The sequence below is a fragment of the Haemorhous mexicanus genome, chromosome 2, assembly GCF_027477595.1.
Source record: "Haemorhous mexicanus isolate bHaeMex1 chromosome 2, bHaeMex1.pri, whole genome shotgun sequence".
Lineage (NCBI taxonomy): Eukaryota > Metazoa > Chordata > Aves > Passeriformes > Fringillidae > Haemorhous > Haemorhous mexicanus.
Window position 1 is genome coordinate 19,808,056 of NC_082342.1, and position 22,936 is coordinate 19,830,991.

At 35.8% G+C, this 22,936-nt stretch overlaps 1 protein-coding gene across 11 annotated transcripts in view; it reads left to right on the forward strand.

Moving 5' to 3' along the window:
- NECTIN3 (nectin cell adhesion molecule 3) overlaps nucleotides 1-22,936 on the forward strand; it is a 122,105-nt gene that overhangs the window by 39,604 nt on the left and 59,565 nt on the right. For 6 of the 11 annotated variants that reach the window (XM_059837533.1, XM_059837548.1, XM_059837573.1 and 3 more), the window contains exons 6-8: nucleotides 4,237-4,374; nucleotides 9,974-10,112; nucleotides 11,443-11,524. In XM_059837533.1, the coding sequence (XP_059693516.1) occupies nucleotides 4,237-4,374; nucleotides 9,974-10,112; nucleotides 11,443-11,524 (359 nt within the window). Of the gene's footprint in view, nucleotides 1-4,236; nucleotides 7,115-9,973; nucleotides 10,113-11,442; nucleotides 11,525-13,132; nucleotides 13,358-13,403; nucleotides 13,766-18,033; nucleotides 18,097-18,593; nucleotides 20,734-22,936 lie in introns of those variants that run through there. The other 5 variants (XM_059837520.1, XM_059837580.1, XM_059837564.1 and 2 more) reach the window with 5 other exon arrangements.

The window sequence follows — 22,936 nt, forward strand, 5'->3', positions numbered from 1 at the left end:
ACATTAGAGTAGCAGTGGTTGGAGAAAGAAAGAAAGAATGATAAATTTCCAAATCATTTGCTCTCAGACATTGAGTCTTCTTCCCTGCTGTCATAAAGTAGTTGCTACATAAGCTTTTCAGCAGCTGAAAGAAAGAGCTTATTTTTAAGACCTAACTGCGCAGAATTAAGGATAATTTAGCAAGAACAGCAAGTGAAGACACAGTAGTATGTTTGTGTCTGTACAAACATACAAGTAATACATACACAGGCAGGTACTTGCCACTCAGTAAAATGGTGTGTGCAAAGAGAGATCTTGTAATTTGTTCAAAGCCAACTTACTTGTGGATTAGAAGTAATTGATAGCAGATCCTTGTCTTGTAGGAGGCAAAAAAAGGGGACATTTGCATCTTGAATGGTTTGGGATTGTTTTTGCAAATAGAGAGAACTATTTTTGGTCACTCTGCTGTGGCTTTTGGAACCAGACAGACTTTGTCTATGTTAAAGCACAGCAACTCTCCAAGGAACCTTTTCTTCCAAAACTTTGTTTCTGTAATGCTTAAATGACAAATTTTAACCTAAATAAATTGTGACAGTATTGAATTATCTTACCTGTTGTAGAGCTGGTCACTTTACCTCTCAAATACTTCATAGTGGGGCTAAATCCAAAATGTTTATGGTTTAAGAGTATTGTGTTCTCTTGTTGTTTGTTTTTTTTTTAACGGTGATAAGCTGATAATACCAAGACAGGATTGAAACCTAAGACTTTGAAGATAGTGGTCTGGTTTTTAGGGATGATTCATCCATCTCTTTCTACTTTCTTCTCTCTGACGCTTGGCTTATTGTTGGCTTTGAATTGGCAACAGAAGCAGATGTGAGTCCCAGAAATTTGAGGGATGTGGTACAGCAGGAGGATTGAAGCAGGGAGATGTACTGTTTGGGATGCGAAACATGTTATGTTAGTTGGATGCCTCTACTAAACTTAATGGTAGAAACTCCCCTGCCCAAGATAAGGTTTTGGTATTGTAAGAGCTGAGAAAACTCTATCAAGAATAGTCATTTAAGGGAAAAATTAAAATATCATGCTGACACTGTTGAAAGTTGGTACTGACTTTGATGGGAAACATCTGGAAAACAATTAAGAGTGTAAAAACTAAGCAGTGCACTGGGACCATGGTCCTTTAATTTGAGGTGATATCAGAGCTTCATTTGAAGTCAAGAGCAAGTCTTGCTTTTATTGGCAGAAAACTGTGTCAAAGGCTTTGAAACCAACTAGGAAATGGAAGGAGACAATTTACTTGCTATATTCATACCAGAAAATTGGATTTTGCTTTGTTCAATTATGTCTCTTATTTTAATGGGGGTGGTAGCTGTGTAAGAGTAGAAGAAATTTTGTTGGGGTCTTTGCTTGTCCTCATCATTCTTGCAGGGTACATGTAATAAGGATTTGAACAGGCCCCAGAACATAGTAAGAAACAAAAGCTTGAAACCAAGATGTATTTAAACTAAACCCAGGTATTTTCCAGAATTTCTGCTACTTTCAGCTCCCTGACCCGCATGGGTATTTTAATATGTTGTGCTTTGTTCAACAACAGAAGCCTACCTCAGTGAAAGAGACGAGAGCTGTTAAACATCGGGTACGAAATAAAGTGTTAAAGGAAGTCATCAGCAGGAAATTGTTGCTTTTGAATAAAGTCCCATATGAAATAAAATTTAAATTATGCCCTTAATGTTTTGTGGAAAGCTTTAAGAACTCGAACATGTATCAGTAATTATGTGAAATATTATAGTTAAGAACTTTCTGAAATGAAATAAGATCGTCTTTCATAGCCACAGATATGAATAGCATTTTCTTGATTTGGAGATGACATTTGAGATGTTATTTGCAAGCAAAATGTTATGAGATGGGCATAAAACTTTGGCATTCCTCATCTTAAAGTTGTTCTCCTTTTGGGAAACTTGCTTCGTACAGGAAGTAAAAAAAAATTAGCTTTACATTTAGAAAGTTCTGGGTGACATCAGAAGTGAACTCACATATTGTTAGTTGTAGTTGACCTTATAAACAAGAAGGGACAGTTTTAATTTTGTCATTCTTCAACAATAAAAAGTACCAAAATAAATAAATCTTAGAGCTGTCATGGTTATGTATTGCAGGAATACATATGAACAAATGCTTAATTGATCTTGTGTTTGAAATTGACTTAATATGTTTATTAGTGCTTGTTGGTAATGCAGCTGGACAGCCTGACAACTGGTGGATGAATGGGAAGTTTTGAAGGAAAAACTTTGTAAAACACTGGATTTCTAATATATTAATAAGATTGTAATTGCCACTGTGCTTATTTCACATATGCCAGGACGCAATTGCTACATCTTTGTGGATGTGGAGAGATAAGACTTAAGACCTCAGTATCAGAGGCAAAACCATTACAAAGCCAAATAATTAGAGCCTGGAAGGATTTTGCTGGTACTGTTTGAAATCGTGTTTTAAGGTCGTAAATCTTGTGTCTTAAGCAAATACTTTTTTAAGGAAGAGGGATTTGAACTTCATGAACTAGGGATGTGTGGGACGTAGAACCCTGGTAAACTTGGATTCTTTAATCTCTACTTCTTTGTTAAATTACCAAACTCACTTCAAGTCAATAAACTCACTTTAAGTCAATTTTTACTAAAATCATAATCTGAATTCCTCTTATTCATTTTGGTAGTGCATCTTTCTTGTTCAGTTTCCTGTCTTCTGTCAAATTAATTCCATTTTTGCATAGTTCCCTAACAAACCATCACTTTTCACATAGTTAAGGAATACAATTATGCCCTTTGAAAAACTGTGTAAAACTTTACTTATGTCATGCTTAAAATGTTGCATTCAGCAGCAACGTGTGTAGTAATCATGACAAATACGAGAATTCTGTCTAGTATGAGAAAATTTTATGTCTGTCTCTGAGTGGTGAGATTCAAAATCATATTTATGGCTATTTAATTGTGATTTGTCAAATACCTGAAAGCTTGACAGAGATCTAGTTCTGTCTGGTTTGCTTTGTGGTGGTAAATTTAGGGTGCTTCTAATGTGGTGGCAGTACTGCTTTCATGGATCTTGCTTATGGGCATTTAACTAAATTACATGATATAATGAGCTACTAGGCTGTCCATGCAATATTCTCTCTGAAAGGTTCAAGCTATAATAGCATGTTTAGAATTCCCTTTTTGATTTTAAAATAGTTAGCTTACAATGGGCAAGGCAAAAATTAACTTCTTTTCAGTGTGGCATAGAAATAAGAAGTGGAGTTGTATATAATGTTGTGGTTGATTGGTATCCTCTCAGTGTCATCAGCCCATCACTTGGAACCTTGCCTGCAATACAGATGCATACATCTCCAGTAGACCTAAAGAACAAAGGAAAAAGCTGCATGCTGGAGAAGCTTGGTATCTGGCAGTCTCTTGTTTACATACCTAACCTGACATGAAAACAGTTTTTATTTTATAATGAGGAATTAATATGGAAATTTCTTTGTGCATGAAGGATCAAATGGCTTATAGAGGATATAAATTTTGGTTCAAATGTTTCAATTTTTTAATGTTTTAAAAACCTGAAAGCTCCTTGCTCAACATAAATGTTACTTTGAGATTAATACATGCCGTTTTTAACTATGCTTCTTCCACTAATCCCAAGGTGAGGCTGAGTAAGTTTTATTAATGAAACAAATGTTTTTGGAGAGAATAGCTTAAAAATCAGTAGTTCATGCGACTGAGCATGCAACTCAATAGTTTTTCATTCTTATATTCAGTGCCCTGAATTATTTCTAAAGGGGGAATTTAATGTGGAATAATTGACTCGGTGGCATAATGAATTAATTCGATCCAGAATTCCCTATAGCTGGATGGAAAGTTAGAGGACTGTTTGAGTTTTTCCTCCTTGGAGGAGGTAAATAGTGATGATCAGTCAACATCTGAGTAGAAAAACTCCATCTCCTTATTTTGAGGAGGACAAATTGTGTACCTGACGGTTATTTTTATTTTGTTTGCTCCTCATACTTTCTGTACTGCTGCAGCTTAACTCCAAACCATGTGTAAGGAAGCTAGTTCAAAGCTTGTGAGTAATTTAAGACTTACTATAGTGCCATGAACTTGAGAATGAAAAACTATTCTTGTAGAACATACCCATCAACTTTGCTTTCTTATAAACCCTTAACTGATTTAGCTTGCATTGACATTCTGTGCCTTTTCTGTGTCTTGTCTACTTCTTTGCTCTTTCCATTAGATCCTCCTACTACTACCACTCGACTGCCCACGGTTCCCTGGCATCCTTCGACTGATGGCATCACAGGTTTAGCAACAGAACCTAGAATAATAAATTTCCCAACATCAACCTTGCCAACAAAGCAGGACGACACTTGGGGTATCGTTGTCGGTTGTGTGGTGGGTGGGGTTCTTTTGCTGTTACTTCTTGGTACTCTGGTTGGAGCTGTCTACTATAAGAGAAGAAAGACATTCCGCGGTGACTACTTTGCTAAGAGCTACATTCCACCATCAGATATGCAGAAAGAGTCCCAAATAGATGTTCTTCAGTCAGATGATATGGGTTCTTACCCTGGCAGTATAAAAAAAGAAACAAAGCACCCAATGAACTTAATATCTAAAGATTATTTAGAAGACCCTGGAAAACCTGAGTTGAACAATGTAGACAATACTAATAGGTACCAGGACCGTTATGAAAGACCAATGGATTACCATGAAGGTGGAACATTTGGAATGGGTTTTATGCATGGTGAATTTTATGAGGATGATGACTTTGTTTCTCACTTAGATGGTGCAGTAATATCTCGGAGGGAGTGGTATGTGTAGTAACCACTGAAAACCAAACATGTACCTGCAGTTCACTTCATTGGCTGGTCACTTTCAGATTGTTTATACTTACACAAGAGGAGGAATAAACTTTTTGAAACTTTTTTTGAAGGTTTTTATATTGTGACTTGACACAATGGAAATATTGAATCTGGGGAAAATGTATTTGAGCTGCTTTTTTTCCCAATGCTGTACTACTGTTTAAGATTTGAGTTTTAACACAGAGTGCTTATATTGGTCTATGTCAGAGTTAAAAGAAAAAAAAAGGCTAAATTAAAGTTGCCATTCAATATTGTTTAAAAATAAAAAGTGGCTGTCTTGGCTCTCTGATTTAAAAATAAGTTTACCCAAGGCAATGATCAAATATAATCTTTGGGGGCTTTGAATTACTCCAATATAGGTACCATCCATAGTAAACTTAATGCTTCTGTATAGCAAATACTTTACCAATTAAAATGAGTTACAGCAGAATTAAAGCTTTGTTTTCTAGGGTTTTTTCTGCATAAAAATGAATACCTCTTAGCATTTTAATGAGCCTTCTTGCAACTATATACTTAAAAGTTAAGTCATTGCACTGAAACTAACTTATGAACAACATTTTGAGGAGTAACTGTAAACAGGTCAAAGGCTTGCATTTGGATAAGATGAAAAGTTATTTTTTTATAGTCATTGATTTCTAAAGCTTACTCTAGTGTCTGTATATATACATACAGTGAGGTGTTTTGTTAGGCCTGTAATTGGCAGGATGTCAAAACTCATTAATGCATACAAGATGCTCTTTGCAACTTCACAGGGTGCAATTTTTGAGACCTGTTCTGGAGGCTTTGTGGGAATCTTACCATCGAATTTAAAAGCTGGTTAATTGCACACAAGGAGAAAACACCCATGTAGATTCCAAAGCTGGAGGCTAATGTGAATATGCTTATTTTCCCAGGTGCCAAAAAGCATTAGAGTTTCTATGACCAGAAGTTAAAACAGCGGTTTTACGCTGCTTCTGACTAAGTAACAATACCTGCTTTGAAGAGGGTAGCCAGAGTTTCAGATTATTAGTAGGGAAGTAGACACTTGCACTGCTACTTCAGGTATTGAAAATGCACTCTTCAGTGGTGCAACTAAAGAGTTTATGAAACAGGAATTCAGTCTCTGTGCAGTCTCTGTACCGCAGTGAATTTGTTTTCTCTGCAAATAATCCATACTGATTTTACATGTTCTTTAAAATGACATTGTATCCGTTATACATAGAAAATCTTGTCTGACATGTGAAATGGTTCTACTTTATCTTGAGCAGATTCACCAAACTAAATCTGCCGATTATGTGAGGAGCAATGAAACAACTGTAGATGAATTGTTGCAGAACAACAATGAATTCATAAGTAGAATATTAAATCTTTTGAAGTGCCATTTTTAAGTGTTTAGCTTGAGGAAATTGAAGCTGATAAGGCTCTATTAGTATTTGAATACTGAAAAGGGAGAAGTCTGCTACCGATGATGTGAAATAGGCTGCATAATTACAGCTGCTCCATGAGCATTGATGCTGGAAGTTCTTTTCTGTCCTCATGATGTTTGGTAGCTTACAGCATTTAGAGCTTCCCAAAAATAGTTATATTGAGTGTTGTAGACAATACACTGTGATTGCATATGACTGCATGTCTTTAAAAAAGATTAAGACAACAGCTTTATTTGAAATTCAAATGGAAAAGCATCCCTAAACACCTTAAGTTTGGGTTTGGATTAATGGAGTACTAATACATGATTGACCAAAATCTTAAAAACAATAGCAAGTGATATTGTGGTTATCTGTAGTTTGAGTGCAAACACAAGAAAAGGAGTGAAATTTCTAGCAGAGAGTTCTGATCCAAATTATCTCTGGAATAAAGAGGTTATACCTCTCTTCAAAAAAAACTTGATATATCATCTTTAAAAGATGGTTTTACTTGGAAATAAACATAACCATAAACCAGTTTTCCACATGGGATATCTTGCTTTTGTCTCTGTGGATTTTTTGCTTTGATTTTTAAATTAAATATATATATTTAATTCCTATGGGTTGAGAAGTTGAAGTGTTCTGGAGTTGAAGTTATTAATAGGGATAGAGCTTACGCGCGTTGCAATGTTTTGTACATTATGTCTACTGTAAAAAGAATTGATTGTACGTACAAATGGCTGTTGTGTGAATAAACTTTTTCTTACATTCTGGAACATAGGTAGTGTTAAAAAATGTTGCACAGGTCTGTTCTTAAAAATTGGAGATGGAAAAGCACAATAAACCCAGAGGATGGATAGAATGAACTAAAGTGTTTAAGCTGTTTGAGATGGGCTGTTTAGTATTCCCCCAAGAGAGCATAAACTTATAAAACAAGTGTCTTCAGAAACTCTTTTAAGAATATGAAGGGAATTATAAATTGAAGTGTTTGCAATCCAAAACATTTGTTTTCAAGCACAGCTGATAAATTAACTGGGCATTGCGTACTTCAAAATAGTCTTGATTTTTCATTCTATTGTCTTTGTTTGCTTTAACCATATTTCTTGGAGTTAATAAATTCCCATCTATTTCTGACCACCTGGTGGTTAAAATGCTTTGTAGGTAGCACCATACATGTTAGGTGCTCTCTGGCTTGTTCAGCTTGGCATGGTGGTCTGGGTTTATGATCATTCCGCTGATCATTAGACTGATGTTTTGCCAAAGCTATTCAAAAAACCAAATGAAGTGTGCCCTGTGGTAGTTACATTTAAGTTCCTGTGTGTCACTGTGCTGGGATATTACTATTTTTCCTGATGTTCAGAAGTAAATGGGTGTTTGTCATCTCACCCAAAATCAGACTCAATGGGTGGACTTTGAAAGTATAATACTTTATGATGTCTTAACATTATAGCAGAATTTACTCGAAGAAAAGGCACCATGAAGTTAGGATGAAGCAGTCAAGGAACTCTTCTGATATAATCACAAGACCAAAGCATCTTCAAGAATTCTGCACCTAAGAATGTATATTAGTTAGTTGAGGCTTTCTCACTTCAAGAAGAGGGCACTCAGTGTAAACTAAACTTGAGCCAATTAAAATGCAGTAGTTAGGTGACCCTTCCACTGATTCATGTGCCCATTCTTCAGAAGATCTTCAGGAAAAATTATGAATTGTGCTTGTGTCATAGTTTAAGCCTAGCTTGCAGCTAAGCACAACTGCTTACTTTCCCCACTCCCATCTCTTCTAACCCTGGTGGAAGAGGGGAGGAGAATCAAAAGCAAAACTTACAGGTTGAGATAGGAACAGTTTAATAATTGAAAACAAAGTAAAATATAATAATAATAGTAATGGATAATGAAAGGGGGGGAAACAAACAAGTGATGCACAATACTTCTTTCTGGGTAATTTACCCAGTTTATATACTTGGCATGGTGTTCTGTGGTGTGGAATATCCCTTTGGCCACTTCAGGTGATCTGTCCCAACTGTGCTCCTTCCTAGTTTTCTTTTGTGCAGCTCCTCACTGGCAGAGCATGAGAGACACACACACACATACAAAATAAAAGTCCTTGACTTAGGATAAACACGACTTAGCAAAAACCAAAACATTTTGGATTATCAGCGCTATTCTCATGCTGAATCCAAACCACTGTACAAGCTCCTGAGAAGAAATTAACTCTATCCCAGCCAAAGCCAGGACAATTTATAATGTCCAGCCTGGTATCTGATGGACACATGGAGCTTATGCCAGGAAAACCAATATATAAACCAAAGGTGGTATGTTGCGTTCATCTTTGAGGAGCAAAGTAACTTCTGCAAGTTATTACTCTAGGTCTTTATTCCTTAACATTAAGGAAGTCACAAAAAAAAGCTTATTTCAGTTTTTTTCAAGTTACTTAAATATACTTGGTGAGTGCGATCCCAGGGGAATATTCATGTCAGATCTTTGATAAGCAATGAGAGGACAGGAATTGCTTTATTAGAGTGCACGTCAAGTGTTCTATTTTGGGTTGCTTTTTTTTTTTTAATTGAGGGGTTTTGCTCAGCTTTCCAGCATACAGGCAGAACAACATAAGAAATATGAGGGATTGATAAATCATATTGCGTAGTCTCAGGGTTTTTATCTGTGAATAGAAAACACAGTTGAAGAGGTTCTCAAAATTTCCCACAGTAAGAGATTAAGAATGGTTGTGTTGCATTTGAATAATAATAAAGTAGACTGCTTTAGAAATACATTGAAGGTAACTGTTAATTTTCAATTTCCTCACTGTTGAATTTTGTGATTCAGTACTCAATGTAAATGAGAACATTATTTAGTGTATGCTGCCTAAATTTTGTAGGTAAGTGCAGCTGACATGAATTATTCTATTTGTGAAACTTTTTTTTTTGAGCCTGCTGGCACAAGTTTAAAGCACTGATGATTTTGAGTTAAAGTATATTAGCAGCTTTTTCAGTTTTGAGACTTAAAATTTGATTTCTAAGCATACTGAAAGGAGTAGCCTTTAAAGACTGACAAGTATGCTAATTCAGTATGGGCGTTGTTCAACATTGGATTCGTCAAAAGAAAAATGCTTTAAAAGGAAAAAAACACAGCTTTTTCTCTCCCTTATTAAAGTTTATTTATAAAAATTACTTTCTTGTAGCTTGAAGTATGAAGTCCTAAAGATGATAGGTGGTCTTAGGGTTTGCTTTGATAAGTGTGAGCCAAGAATTTAGTGTTTGTTTGCATATTCATTGTTCCTAGTGGTTAGTATATAGGGTTTTTTACCCTGATCTTAAGTTTTTCTTTTTTGCTTTCTGCGAACTTAAATGCCTTTAAAGAAAGATTATCAATAAACCATAGTTGCCCATGTTTTTGAATTAACACCTTGTTAAGCTTATTTAAGTGTAAATCATATGTTTTGTAATGTCATCTTACCTTGAAATTGAGAATGAAAGCATGCTGCTAGTACTTAATAAAAGTAGTCCATAAAATTTTTTAAATCAAAAATTTTGATTTCATGAGCTCTCTTAATTCCTCCAGTTTTTTAGTTGGATAAGTTGAAGCAATACTGCAAAAGTGCTAGTGCAGGGCAAGGCTTTCTGTTTGGCAGTGGAAGAAAGAAGCATTTCTCAGAACAGCACTGAAGTAGATTATCTGAGTATTGAAAGTATATAAATTTCTTGAAGTTGTAATGTATGCTATCACATTGCAGATATGCCCTTTAAGCAGACATCTTCTGTTGCTGTAGCAGGGGCTGTGATTGGAGCAGTCCTTGCTCTTTTTATCATTACCATCTTTGTGACAGTGCTGCTGACCCCAAGGAAGAAAAGGCCAGCCTATCTTGACAAAGTGTGAGTATGTGTTGGACTTTTTTTCTTATTCACTTAAAAGCGATATGCAGAAAGAGTTTGTTCTGTACAGTAATTTAAGTGTCTGACTTAATTTAGCAGCTATTCAGCTTTTGTAATTTCAGGGCTCTATTTTCAGAGTACACAAATGTGAAATCACAAATTTCTGTGAAAGAAATAAGGAAGGTAAGAATTTCTTTGGAAGTAATATAGAGCTTTATCTCTTGAGAAGTTTTGGGTTTTTTGAAAGAAAACTGCTCATGGATTTAACTGGAGGGCAAAAAAGAGTTCCCTCTTGACTGGTGCCCATGACTGCTAGTTTGTTATAACTGCAGGTCTAACTTGCAAGGTAAATTGGCCATGCTTTGCAAATGTGAAGCCCCCCTAAAATTAATCCTGAAATGTTTGTAAAATTAAGCAAGCTTCCATGGATACATGCTTACTGACTTCTTGTGCTTTTTGGAATGTTGGTCCTTTCTTTAAGCCTCTGGCACAGACGTGCAGTTTACTTTATTCAATGTGGTCAAACAAAAAAGAAGGAAACCAAATCATCTGAAAAGATGTTGTCAGTTAAAGTGGATGATGTCTAGATTCTGTTTGGAACATGCATAGAAAAGTGACAGGGGCTTAGAATATTTGTAAATATGTGTCTTTTTACATCCCATATACAGTTAGCACTAAAACTGAATTAGAAAGGTTGCTCATATAGTTAAAGAGAACTAAAGTAAAATAACTAAGAGCCTTTAGCATAAAATAAGTTTCCTCATTTGGACTGAGCTAGCAAGATGAATCAAGAGTCTTCTTTTGAGCAACTTTTAACATGGTTTCTCTTAAATTCTGTATCTGAAGCTTATTTCTGTGAATGATCTTAAACATTTAAATTCCTTTATAACTACTTGCTTTCACTGAGAAAGTTAAAATAGAAAAAGTCTTGCATGTAAGAATTGCTAGTAAGGCTTTCTCAAAGGCTTTTTAAGGGAAGGCTATAATTACAAAAGTTGTTCAAGCTGTATCTCGTAACTTAGAAACTGTGTTAGATACCAGTAGTTTCTAATCCTCCTTAGTTGGAGTGTATGGGGGAAAATCCAGTCTGCTTAACGCAGGATGCAATAAATAACAAATTATGGGTAGTGCTTTTCTACGAAAAGTGTCTGCCTGAATAATAGCCAGTGGTAGACATATTCCATTTCAACATATCACATCTGAGTCATTGCTGACTTAAAGGTGTTTGTCCCTGAGTACTGAATGCTGGGTGCTTTGGCAGTTATTATCTGACCATTCAATTAGACTTCATGAACATGATGTGTTATATTCCGTTCCCTCTTTACTACAGGATTGATCTTCCGCCCACTCACAAACCAGCCTCATTTGAGGAGAGAACATTGTCAGTGCCACAGAAAGAAGCTATGCTTCAGGTGAGTAAGTGTTTTTATGCATCTTAAATCAACTTAAGGAAAGTGTTAACTTTGCTTTATTATGTTAACTTTGTCTCATTTTCCCTTCCTGGTAATACATGGAAACCTTTAAATGGTTTCACAACCAAGCTGTTTCTCTACACATGTGATATCCCAGTCTCTTATCTGTAATGTTAAAGTCATCCTTAGAGGTGGAAACTTATAGACAGATCATCTTGTATTTCTAAAAGCCTTTGACAGACACAGCTCCTTTTGAATTAGGAAAACCTATAGTTGAAATTCTGTGGTAAGAGAATATACATAGCTTTATAAAGCAGTCTTCATAGGAGGGAAAAATTATGCTTGTAAACTTAAAAACTGGCTTTATCAAAATCTCCCTTGCTAGTAACAACTGCCATTATTTTGAGTTATGAACAGTTTAGGTTTGGGGATAGATTAGAATTTGAGCTTTGACGTGGCTAATCTACCAAAGTATGAGCTTGAGGCTCATTGAAGATCACTAAATCACTTTTAAATATTTGCTTAATTAATTATGTAACTTCTAATCTTATCTTTTCTGCTTGCATTTACCAGCAGCAAATGACCCATACCAATTTCATGACAACAGTTGAAATTTAAGTGTGCTTTCAGGGGTAGCTTCTTGTCATCTAAAGTAATGCTGTCCTAGCAAGACAGCAATAGGCAAAAAACTTCTTTACCAGCATTTAATGTTTGTGTGGGTGTAGTCTGATCAAACCAATTTGTAGAGGTCACTCTGGAAAGCTGATTCAAATGAAATACTTTGAGTAAGTGGGGAGCAAGGAAGGGTAGGGCTACATTCTTCCTTACAGCATGGTTTTGAGGAGGGTTGGAGTGCTTGGGAAACCCCAGGTGAATTCAGGCTTCTCTTGCACTAGGCATTATAGAGGAGACCTGTTCTTGAGAGGTCATTTAAGCTAATGTCAGTTATAGATCCTGGCCATGCCCCCTAAAGTGTCTTGTGTATGTGTGTGATTTTTTTATTACGTTACTCAGTCAGATTTTTTAGATTTCTGCTTACATTGAAGAAAATTTCCATCACCTATCAGTATTTATAAGAATTAGATTGTAATTATTTTTAATAAAATTTTTTTTCCATCCTCAGTATGTACCATAAATAATGTGATTCTAACCACTGATGTGCTGAATCATAACACTGAGTTAATTAAAACAATCATTTGTGTATAAGAAATATCATTTTTCCAATACTATGGTGTATCTTTTCAGTTTTAAAGGCCTATAAAAGTCCTTTCTCGTAGAGCAGAGAAAAAAATCTTCACCTACCTTTAAGAAGGATTTTGATGGAGTTCTTAATAACGTTGAAAATATTCTTGTAGATTTTCTTTGTGATTGGTGGTTACTAAAGCTCACCAAACATCAGTTGCTGATAAAAGCTTTCCTTATGTCATAAATGTTACAATGGGTAATACTTGTGTTATTGTTGCTGAGTGAAGCAGGAAACTGTTCTGAGATGCGCTGCTGCAGTAGTAGTGGATCTAGTAGTAGCCGCCTGATGATTATAACATTGTGAAGGTAGAAAACCTTTTGTTGGCATAAAGAATAATTGGTTTTCATCTTCTTACCTTAAAGGTGGTAAAGTACCAAAGGTGACACAAAAGAACCAGTGCTTTTCTGTGCTCATGATGGGCATCATAGCTATTTCTTCTGTTACTACAGTACTCAACAATCGCAATTTTTGATGAATCATTCTGCTGCTAATAATGTCTGCTTAAAGTATTTGAAAAGTATTCTCTTGCTTATAGAAACAAAATATATGGTCTATTGTGGTATTTGTGCATCTGTAGTGCTGCTAGATGGCAAAATTATAACACTAGGAAATGCAATTATTTGTCCTTTACAGAGCAACTTATAAAGGAGGTAGACATAAGAGAATGTGTACCTTATTGCTTTCCTCTTCAGAACTTTGCTGTCTTTGAATTTTTTCCTAAGTTGTGCTTACCGTGACTTCTGTTAATGGGTACTAAAGAACTTATGTTGAAGCTGGCTTGGAATATTTAATTAAATGTAGTCTTTGAATGTTTAATTAAATGTTTTATGAAAATGTATTTTGTAAATAGGGAAAAAAATCATAAAGAGACTGAATTGAATATTTGTTTTCCACAAGTTAAATAAACAGAGTTTTAAGTTGTTTTGGGAGGAGAAAGATTTTCCATCAGGTTAGGTGTTAACCAGACTTTATTAAAGAAATGGATGTTGCCACAACACTGTTAGTGTACCTGTGTTTTTCTCTCTGCGGAGCTCCAGAACTGAAAAGACCTGGAGCTGGAGGCTGTCTTCCTAGCTGATACTGCCTCTAATCAGTATGTACTCTGTTATGCTTGAGGCAAGAGTTTCATTTTATCTAACACAAATAAATGTCAAAATGCTAACTTTAGCCAAGAAGTGATTGGTTGTATTGTTTTGGTGCACCAAGCCAACATATGAATAGCTGTAAAGAGGCAAGAAAAAAAGTTAGCAGCCTGTCAAGATGTGTCATCCTGTGTGACTAAATGTTGTCTGTACTCACCACTGTACTACCTGATGTTCCAATTGCTGTTGTGCTTACCCAGAATGAGATGCCAGGTGAGCCTCTCACTGGGTAGTTAAGATGTAAACTTCTGGATATGCTAAAAAGAGCTGTAGGGGAAGTGTCACTGCTTTGTCAACCACAACAGATGATCAGTTCAGCCTGAGTGGAAGTGACAGGCTGCACAACGATGCAAAGTAAAGCAGAGTGAATTTAAATGGTGTCTTCTGCATACTCACAATAACTTAGAATTGAAAGTGTATTTATTCAATTTAGGCTGATAAATAATGTGGAAGTTTTTCAATCATCTCTACATCTTTATTGTTCAAATCATGAACAGTAGCTTTTTTTTAAATCTTGTAAAGTATTTACGATTCAGTACATGATGCTGAAATTCTCCTTTTTGTATCCCAGCAATCAATATTTAAATAATTTTATGCATATCTGAGTCAGCAGGTGATGTTATTAAAAGGAACGGAAATTAACTGGACCTGTGATAGTACTGGATAGCCAATGTCTTTCATGGATACTTCTTGAGATTTGAAAACTTTCAGCTTACTTTAAATATACATTCTCATTTACATGCTAGTGTTAATAATGATCTAACAGTATGTACAAGTACTATGTAACTGAGTACTCATAATTTCTTTGTACTGGTATTTGAAGATACCAATTCATGTATTCTTGTGAGTCACTTCAGAACTGAGAAAAACTGGTTCACTTATTGCCCTAAAAGAGGAAGGCAAAAGTCCAAAACATAGGAATACAATGGAAAAAATTATATTATAGCTTTATTTACTATGAAGACTTGTCAACTCTTTTGTCAGCAGCACTGTTACTTTTGTCCAGATGTTCCTTTAATAATCATTGCCATGGAAATGTTATTCTGTTGCTCAGAACTATCTATTACATGTAATGTGAAAGAGTGGTGAGCAGCCTGAAGGTTACGTCCTTGGTGAGAGAGGAATATCTGCTTAACAATGTGGTTTTTGAGGCGAATCAGGAAGAAGTTGAGCAATGGAAGAATTCCAGTGGCTTAAAGAGGAATTTTTCTATTGCATAATATTTTAAAAAGGAGTGTAAGAGAGTGCACTAATTCTAGTAGTCCTTGGCATCATTAGAGTAAGCTTCACTGTTTCAAACAATATATTACTAAGAATCAAAACCTTGTTTACTTTCCTCTAAACATGCTTGAGATGGGCAGTCTTTGACAGTGTTAAAGAACTGAACTTCTTATTACCTGGACAGGTGCTTCTGAAGGAAGGAAAAAAACATGTTTTGCACAATGCAGTGCAGCATTCAGAGTTGTTGAAGGATTCAGAATTTTATAAGGCTCTTCTGTAGCAACAGAAATAAGAGTGGATAAGAGAAATGCAGCCCAGTAGGTATGTCTGGCTGTGAGAAGACTTACTTGAGACTTGCAGCTTGGAAGAATGCCTCACTATTTAACCAAGCAAAGTTCTTTAACTGTAATATTTGTATTACTGATCAAACAGGAAAGAAAAAGGTACTTTTAATGGTGTCTGAGCACCATTAAAAGTATGAAATACCATTTATCAAGTGATGATGTTTCTGAATCAAATTCAAAAACATCAGCCACTGAACTCTTAAACCTAGTATAATACTGATTAATGTCTAGATTATGGCTCCCTTACACTCTTCTATTTCTTTTCCTAATGCTTTTTATACAGGTGGAAATATCTCTTCCTTGATGAAAAAGGAAGCAGTATTGTTACTATTTGCCTTAAACTAAAGAACTGTTTAGACAAACAAGATTGAATGGAAGGGAGCACAAAATGTGCATCAATAAAATCATCTGTATTGATAAAGGATCTTGCAATAGGGAAAAAAAATTACCAGATTGAGGTTAGAATAAGGCACAAGCTTTTTTTGTTAGTGAATGCCTTTGTAATGGAATTTCTGAATTGGAAAGGATCAGAAAAGGTAGGTTTTAAAAATGAAGTTTTTAGTGAGATAATTGGTTTTAGGCTTTTGAAGAACTGTTCGAGAAGGAAAATTCTTAGAGTAAAACCACTAAAAGAGGTTTTATGAAACTGCAAAATGTAATGGTAAGACAATGCAAACTTCTGTTAGAAATGCAAGTACAGAATCTCAGATAGTTTTTATGCAGGAAGACACAGACTATGTAGCTCAGCACCAGTTTTGTTTGACAGACTCCAATGATTTTGGTTGTCACTTGGTCCATGCCTGTAAAATGTATAATTGCATTATCTAGCAAAGGTGTTGTCTTTTCATGCCATGTGAAATGATTTCCTTTGACTTTCAGTTTTAATTGAGTAACCAACTGGAATTTGCTATTCTTGGTTTCCAGTGAGTCTCTAAATCATGTCCACATCCACTTTTGGTAGAATTTCTCAAGCAAGCCCATTTTTTTGTTGTTGTTTTGTTTTGGTTTTATGTTTAAAGAACATTAGCTTTTGGTGGAGCTTTTTTTGGGACTTTTTTTGTTCCCCATATGTGTTTTGTTTCCTTGTGTGGTGAACTCATGCTCTCAGCTCAGGTATGAAAGAGTAATGCTGCCTGCTAAGTGGTAAATCACATATTCTCAGAAATGCAGACTGCATTTTAGGACTGGAGAAGCAAAAGCACGGGGACTTTAAGGGCAGGAGGGCACACTTTGAAATAGAATTACAAGACAAAAAGTTTGACAAACTGAAGTTGAAGAATGGACCTGTGAAGATGGTGAGGAATAACTGTTGGAGGAGTGGAAAAGGTTGGGAAATACTAGATGATTTTTGAAGTAATTTTACATATTAAAACTTAACTCAAAATTGCTTCAAAACTTTAACTAAACAAATGTGGAAAGGTAAAAAGTTAAGGGGAAGGAGGAGAAAGTAAGAACAAAATATTACTGAGATTGGGTTCTCTTCAAAATAATCTTGAAAGTAAGAATACGGATGTATGACCCCTGGAAATGTTACCTACCTGTATGAATACTTGTTGTGGAGGGACTTCTGCACAAAGATCAGCAACCTAGCCTACTTTGTGTTGTTGCTACCACTGTGATACTGTTGGGAAAAGATGGAAGTGCAAAACAAAAAATACATACAATTGTGAAAAGATGTTGTTTTAGCCTATTGTGGTCTAGGTGTGGCATAAAGGAAGAACTATATATATACTAGGTGTGGCATAAAGGAAGAACTTAACTAGGAGTGATGATACCAGAGTACAAACTGTACCCTAAATCATAATTCTTAGATGGCATTACTTGATGTGATTTAGATCAGTCATTAACTCAGGCATTTGGTGATTAAATGCATGTTTGGAAACAGCCCATTTCACAAATGCAGTTTTTCTATCATAATGGTGAAGGAAAAAATACATGTGAAAGAAGGGAGATTTCAATGCTTCTGCATGAAGTAACTTCTCATCCTCCAACATTCCCAAGTCCTTCTCCTCAGGGCTGCTCTCAATCACTTCTCTGCTCAGCCTGTGTTTGTGTTTATGATTGCCCTTACCTGTGTTTATGATTGCACTTGAAAGGTGCAGGACTTTTCTCTTGGTCTTGTTGAACTTCACAAGGTTCACACAGAGCCACCTCTCAAGCCTGCCAAGACCCCTCTGGAGGGCATCCCTTTGCCTCCAGCATGTCACCACACCACACAGCTTGGTGTCATTGGCAAACTTGCTGAGGGTACTTTGATCCCACTGTCATGTTGCCAAAAACAGTGCTGGTCCTGATACAGACCCCTGAGGAATGACACTTCTCACTGGTCCTTGCTTGGATTTTGAGCCACTGATGAGCCATCTCTTTGAGTGTGACCATCCAGTTAGATTTTAATCCACTGACTGGTCCACCCATGGACCACTCAGTGGAGTGGTCTTAGTGCCCTTCCTAAGGCTAGAATGTATTTTGGGATGACTGATGGTTTTTTGCATTAACCAAAACTGTTCTGCAGTTTTGAATCTTGACTTATTTCCCCTGTAACTTTTCTTCTTTCAGAAAGAACATTTTGCTTTGCAGAGCCTGTACAGAGAGAGAGATGCTGGAAATTTGAGGCACATGGTAAATAATAAGATGGCTTGAATTCCTGATTGAAGCTTTGATTTCATCTTGTTCCATAAAATAAACTTATAGTGTTGGTTTTCATGAACAAAAAAATATTTGTCCATCCTGGGCAATAACTGTTGGGTTGTGTGAGTTAAGTAAAAAGTGACAGTACCATTTTATTATCCTATAGTAGTTTGATGACTAATTTAAATACTTAAACACTCCAGCTTTCATTTCTTGGTGAGTAACATAAAGCAGAGGAGTGTTGACAGACATTTTTGTAGTTGGTGGTTTGCTCTTTAGATTTATTGAGCTTTAGAGTTCAACTTCATTTGAAAGAAGCATTTGAAGTTAACTCTGTTGTTAGTGGAATTTTTAAGTTCCTGTTTCTTTGTTAATAGGGTTGTCTTGGAGATCACATAGCTTTGATTTTGCTTAAAGCTTTAAAAAGAATAGGAATTGCAGGTTCTATACATGAACTATGAAACTTATTACTTCTTATGTGTGTTTAGAAAGCTGTGAATGGAAGGCAACTTACTTGTGGGGCTGAAGAGCCACAGGAACAAGAGGGTCTTCAGTCTATGTGTCCTGTTTATCAGCAAACTTACTTCAAAAATTGGAGCAACAGATACCCACAAAACTCAGGACCCGGAAGAGCCTACATCAATCCAAGGGAGCATTATGTATGATTCTGTACCCAGATGTCTTTAACAAGGGTTTTATTACCTGTTGACTCTATGACCCTCATGTCTTTTTGGCTTTCATCTCTAAAATAATTGGGGTTTTTTTAATGTGTGAAAAAAATGTATGGAGAATTTTATACAGGTAAACCATGTGGAATTTAAAACTTGCCTTTAGTATTTGGTATGTCTGTGTTTTTGTAGTAATATCGATCTGCCAAATGAGGAGAGCCACTTAGCTTTATTAACCTTCACAGTCATAATATGTATAACCTGTATTAATTGGTTGGCACATGCCAAAATGTAGTTAAGCTTTTTTGCTGGCTATCTCTGGGAGCATTCTCTCTGGATATTTTACAATAACCTTACCCATATAAAAGTGAGTAAGTATGAGCAAGACAAATGAATCCCTTGTGACATTAGCAGTCTCAGGCTGAACCATCTTAGCAAACTTGGAATATGATTTTGACTGGCCTTAGCTATTGATTTCTCAGCCAGCTCTACCTCTCTCAGTTAAACGAACAACTAGACTACCTCTCAAATACTGACTGGCTGGTCTATAAACTACACTGTTGGTCTTCCCACCTTGTTAAAAGTGAAGTAATTGCCTTACATCAAAAGCTTTTTATTGTCTATTGATTCTGCCTGTTGCTGGCTTTGGTTTTACAGTTAGGTCTACATGAAACTTAGTTGAAGGAGGTAGATGACTAGGCAGACAGTACTTTTTGTAAGTGTCTTTTGTGAAGCTATATCTTACCCTTAAACTGCTATTTAGCTGTTTTCCCAAGTATGACTCCTATTTTAGATGCTGCAGAGTTTATTTTCCTTGGTAATAGATACATTCCTTGGTTTTTTTCTCCGTTACCAACAAAACTGCCTGTGATGTATTCTTGTGTCTTAGCAAGAAAAGAAAAGCTTCAGTCAACTTCAAATGCTTATTAGCACTGTCCTATAGTCTTAACCAGTAGTGTGAAGTAACTGGAGAACGTCCTGACATTTCCAATGCTAACAGTATCCCACTTGAATCTTTTTTATCTGTGGTAATGTTTAAAATATTTGCTCAGGATCTTTCTAGAAAAATAAGATTTCCTGTGAACTAAAAAGTAAATATTTAGCAAGTAAAAATATGTATATAATGTGTTAGTGCTGAAATTAGCTCCTAGGACAATCTTAAAATATTTTAAGACAGTAGAAAAATGGGTTGTGTCTAAAATTTGCCAGAGAAACTTAAGAAACTTGAGTATTCTCTAAGTACATTATGCACATAAATACAGAATGATGATTTTTTTTGGTCAGGTGACATGAAGGACTAGATGTTAAGAATGCCTGGTGTCATGCTGAAGCTACCTGTTGTACAGAACTGAACATTACTTCTGGGATATTACTGTGTTTTTCTGCAGGTGTTTGGATTTTTTTAGAGGCAAGAGTCAAGCTGTAGAAGCAGCAGAATTGAAAGCTAGCATAGGTGAGTGTGCTGCAGGTAGGGGGCTGTTGTTAAACCTGTATTCAACCTGCATTCATCTCCATCACAGTACAAGTTAATGAGATCCCTGTCCACAATTGGGCCAGGTAAATTAAATGCTTCTAGTTTGTTACAGGTAGAAGCTAGAAGATTATGGCTTGGGTGCCTGTATTATGGACCCTGTAGAAGTAGGTATTATCTGTTCTCTTGGTAAGCAGCTTTCTGTTAAATGATGTGGTTGAAGTTGAAGGAATGGCAAAAAGAAAGGTTGGACAGAACCTGCTTCTTGGGAGCTATCTTTGAAGCATTGGCACCTTGCTTTTCTCTTAGGAACTGGGCACATTCTCGTATATTGAGCAACTGTTTTCAATTTTAAAGTTTCCTGCTGTATTTGAGACCTAAAAAAGGGCTTGTGTCCCCCAAAACGGTTTTTCCATAATGTTAGTTAAGTAGCTACCTCTTTACATGAGCATTGCCTCGCCTATCCTTACATTACTGTAGCTCCAAAAAGCATCAACTGTCGGAAGACTGAAACAAAACAGTGTCATGGCCAAATGAATGACAGAACATGGAGAGGAGCCATACTGCTTAAGATAATTTGATCAATATTACTGAGCAAAACTTGATACCAAAAATATTTTAATAGACATTACAGAATGGTTCAAAACTGTTGCTGTGGCAGTGCTTCCTCTGCATTCATTAGTACAATGTGGTATTGAGCAGGTGACCAATCCCTTTTGCAAAAAAAAAAAAATTATTTTGGATTCAGAAAAAACTCTTCTACTGTTTTTTATAATTATTTGCAGATACTTTCTTTTTTTTTTTTATTTTTGAAAGAGTTAAAACTTTAGGGGAAGGAAGAATGCTATCAACAAAGCTATCACTGTTTTTTTTAATTTGTGAAAATAGCTTAAAAAATAAAAATGTAATCCAACTGTTTTGTCGAAGTTACATATCAACAAACTACAGAAAGGCTTGATTTGCAAACTACCCATCAGGATGTAATTTGCCCTAAAGTCATTAGGGAAATACATTACCACCTACAGGTTTGTTGCCTGTGAAAAATGATTTCTTTGCAATCTATTCAGGGACATTTAGGATATTAAGTTTTTGAAATGTTACTTTCAGTTTTAAGTGTGGCTGAATTTGGGGGTAGAGATTTGGCAAAGAATGCTCAGAAGAGAACAGAAAAAACGTCTGCTAATTAGGCTTTCTCACTAAAAGGATTGTACATATAGAAGTAAGTTTGATCTGCTTTTTTAAGATGTAGAAAGCGTCCTTTTTTATTTTTGTACATTTTTAAATGCTTGTGTTTGTAATTTGACTGGAATAAAAACATTCAAAATATAAAATTTTCTTCTGTTGTTTAGATTTTAGATTGCTTAAAATGCAAAGTCTGGTCAAATGCATCCACTTTTTTGGTGTTATGTTTCTTCTGTGGTTGTATATGCAGAACATGTTATTTTTCCTAACTCTACCACTTTGGGATTTTGTGGTGTTGCATGCTGAAATCCTTCTAACCTTCATCTTACATAACAGGAAGCATATAGTACTGTGTGAAAATGCAGTACTGAGGTGAATGGAGCACCCAGAATCTCTGGTGAGGGAGGTAGGGAAGGAGGGAAAGATTAGTAATTTGCACCTCTAGCATTGGTAAATGTAAATTGTCCTCTGCCCAAGTATCTCTATATTCTACAAGGTAGTCTAATTATAAAAAGTCTAAGATTTAATGTTTGGAGTATGTCCAGAATGACTGTGGATGCAATACAAATTTTCATTTGTATTGCATCCACAGTCTAAGAAATTGCACTACTAAAAGTAGTACAAAGCTTAACAAAATATTATTATAGGACTCCCACTGTTCAGTCACAGATGATCTAATGTATTGTGTGTTGACCTCAAGTAAAGCACAATAAAGATGTGTGATAATTTATGAAGAGCAAAGGGAGACTTTTCACCTTCTGACTTGTGTACTTTGCATTCTTTCTGGCAATGTTATTGCTCTTTTGTCCTCTTGAGGGACACAACTTCAGGTGCTGTGTTGTTATATAGGTAATTAGAATTCATTATAGTAGCTTTTTAATGCCACATGCCTGAAAGCACTCTATCTGAACCACTGTGTTGTATGAAGGCTGAGTGAGTGCTGTACCAACAAGTAGTTGCAGAGCAGATGAAATTGTTTTGACAACTTGGGCCACTTCAGAGGTTGCTGACGAGGACAGGTAAAGTTCCAGGTGAAAAAAGAAATGTCTGTGTAGTTTCCTGCTTGACTGCCCTGTGGGAGGTGGCCTGGGGTTTTTTGTCCACCTGTCCAGATTATTGGGAGGTGTACATGTCCATGTACACATGAATTGGTACATGTCCAGATTATTGGGAGACTGGGTTTGACTTTCTGACAAAAGGTAAATATGTGATATTTCTGCATTTATTAAAAGCTATGACATGGTTCTTAGTGAAGAGCCATGTCATAGCTGAACTTAATACCTTTAGCTGAATTAAATTGCAAATGCACAAAAAATGCATTGTGAATCTTAGTAGTAATTATTCAAACAATGTGAAAAACCCAAGTAGGATGTGTTTTAATCTGCACTGACGACCCCACAGTGAAATTTTTTCTATACTTGTTGATACTTGATTTTATGCTATATCTAAATCTAGATCCTTCAATTGTCACTAGAAAATAAATTGTATTTAAAAGCCTACAAGACAAACT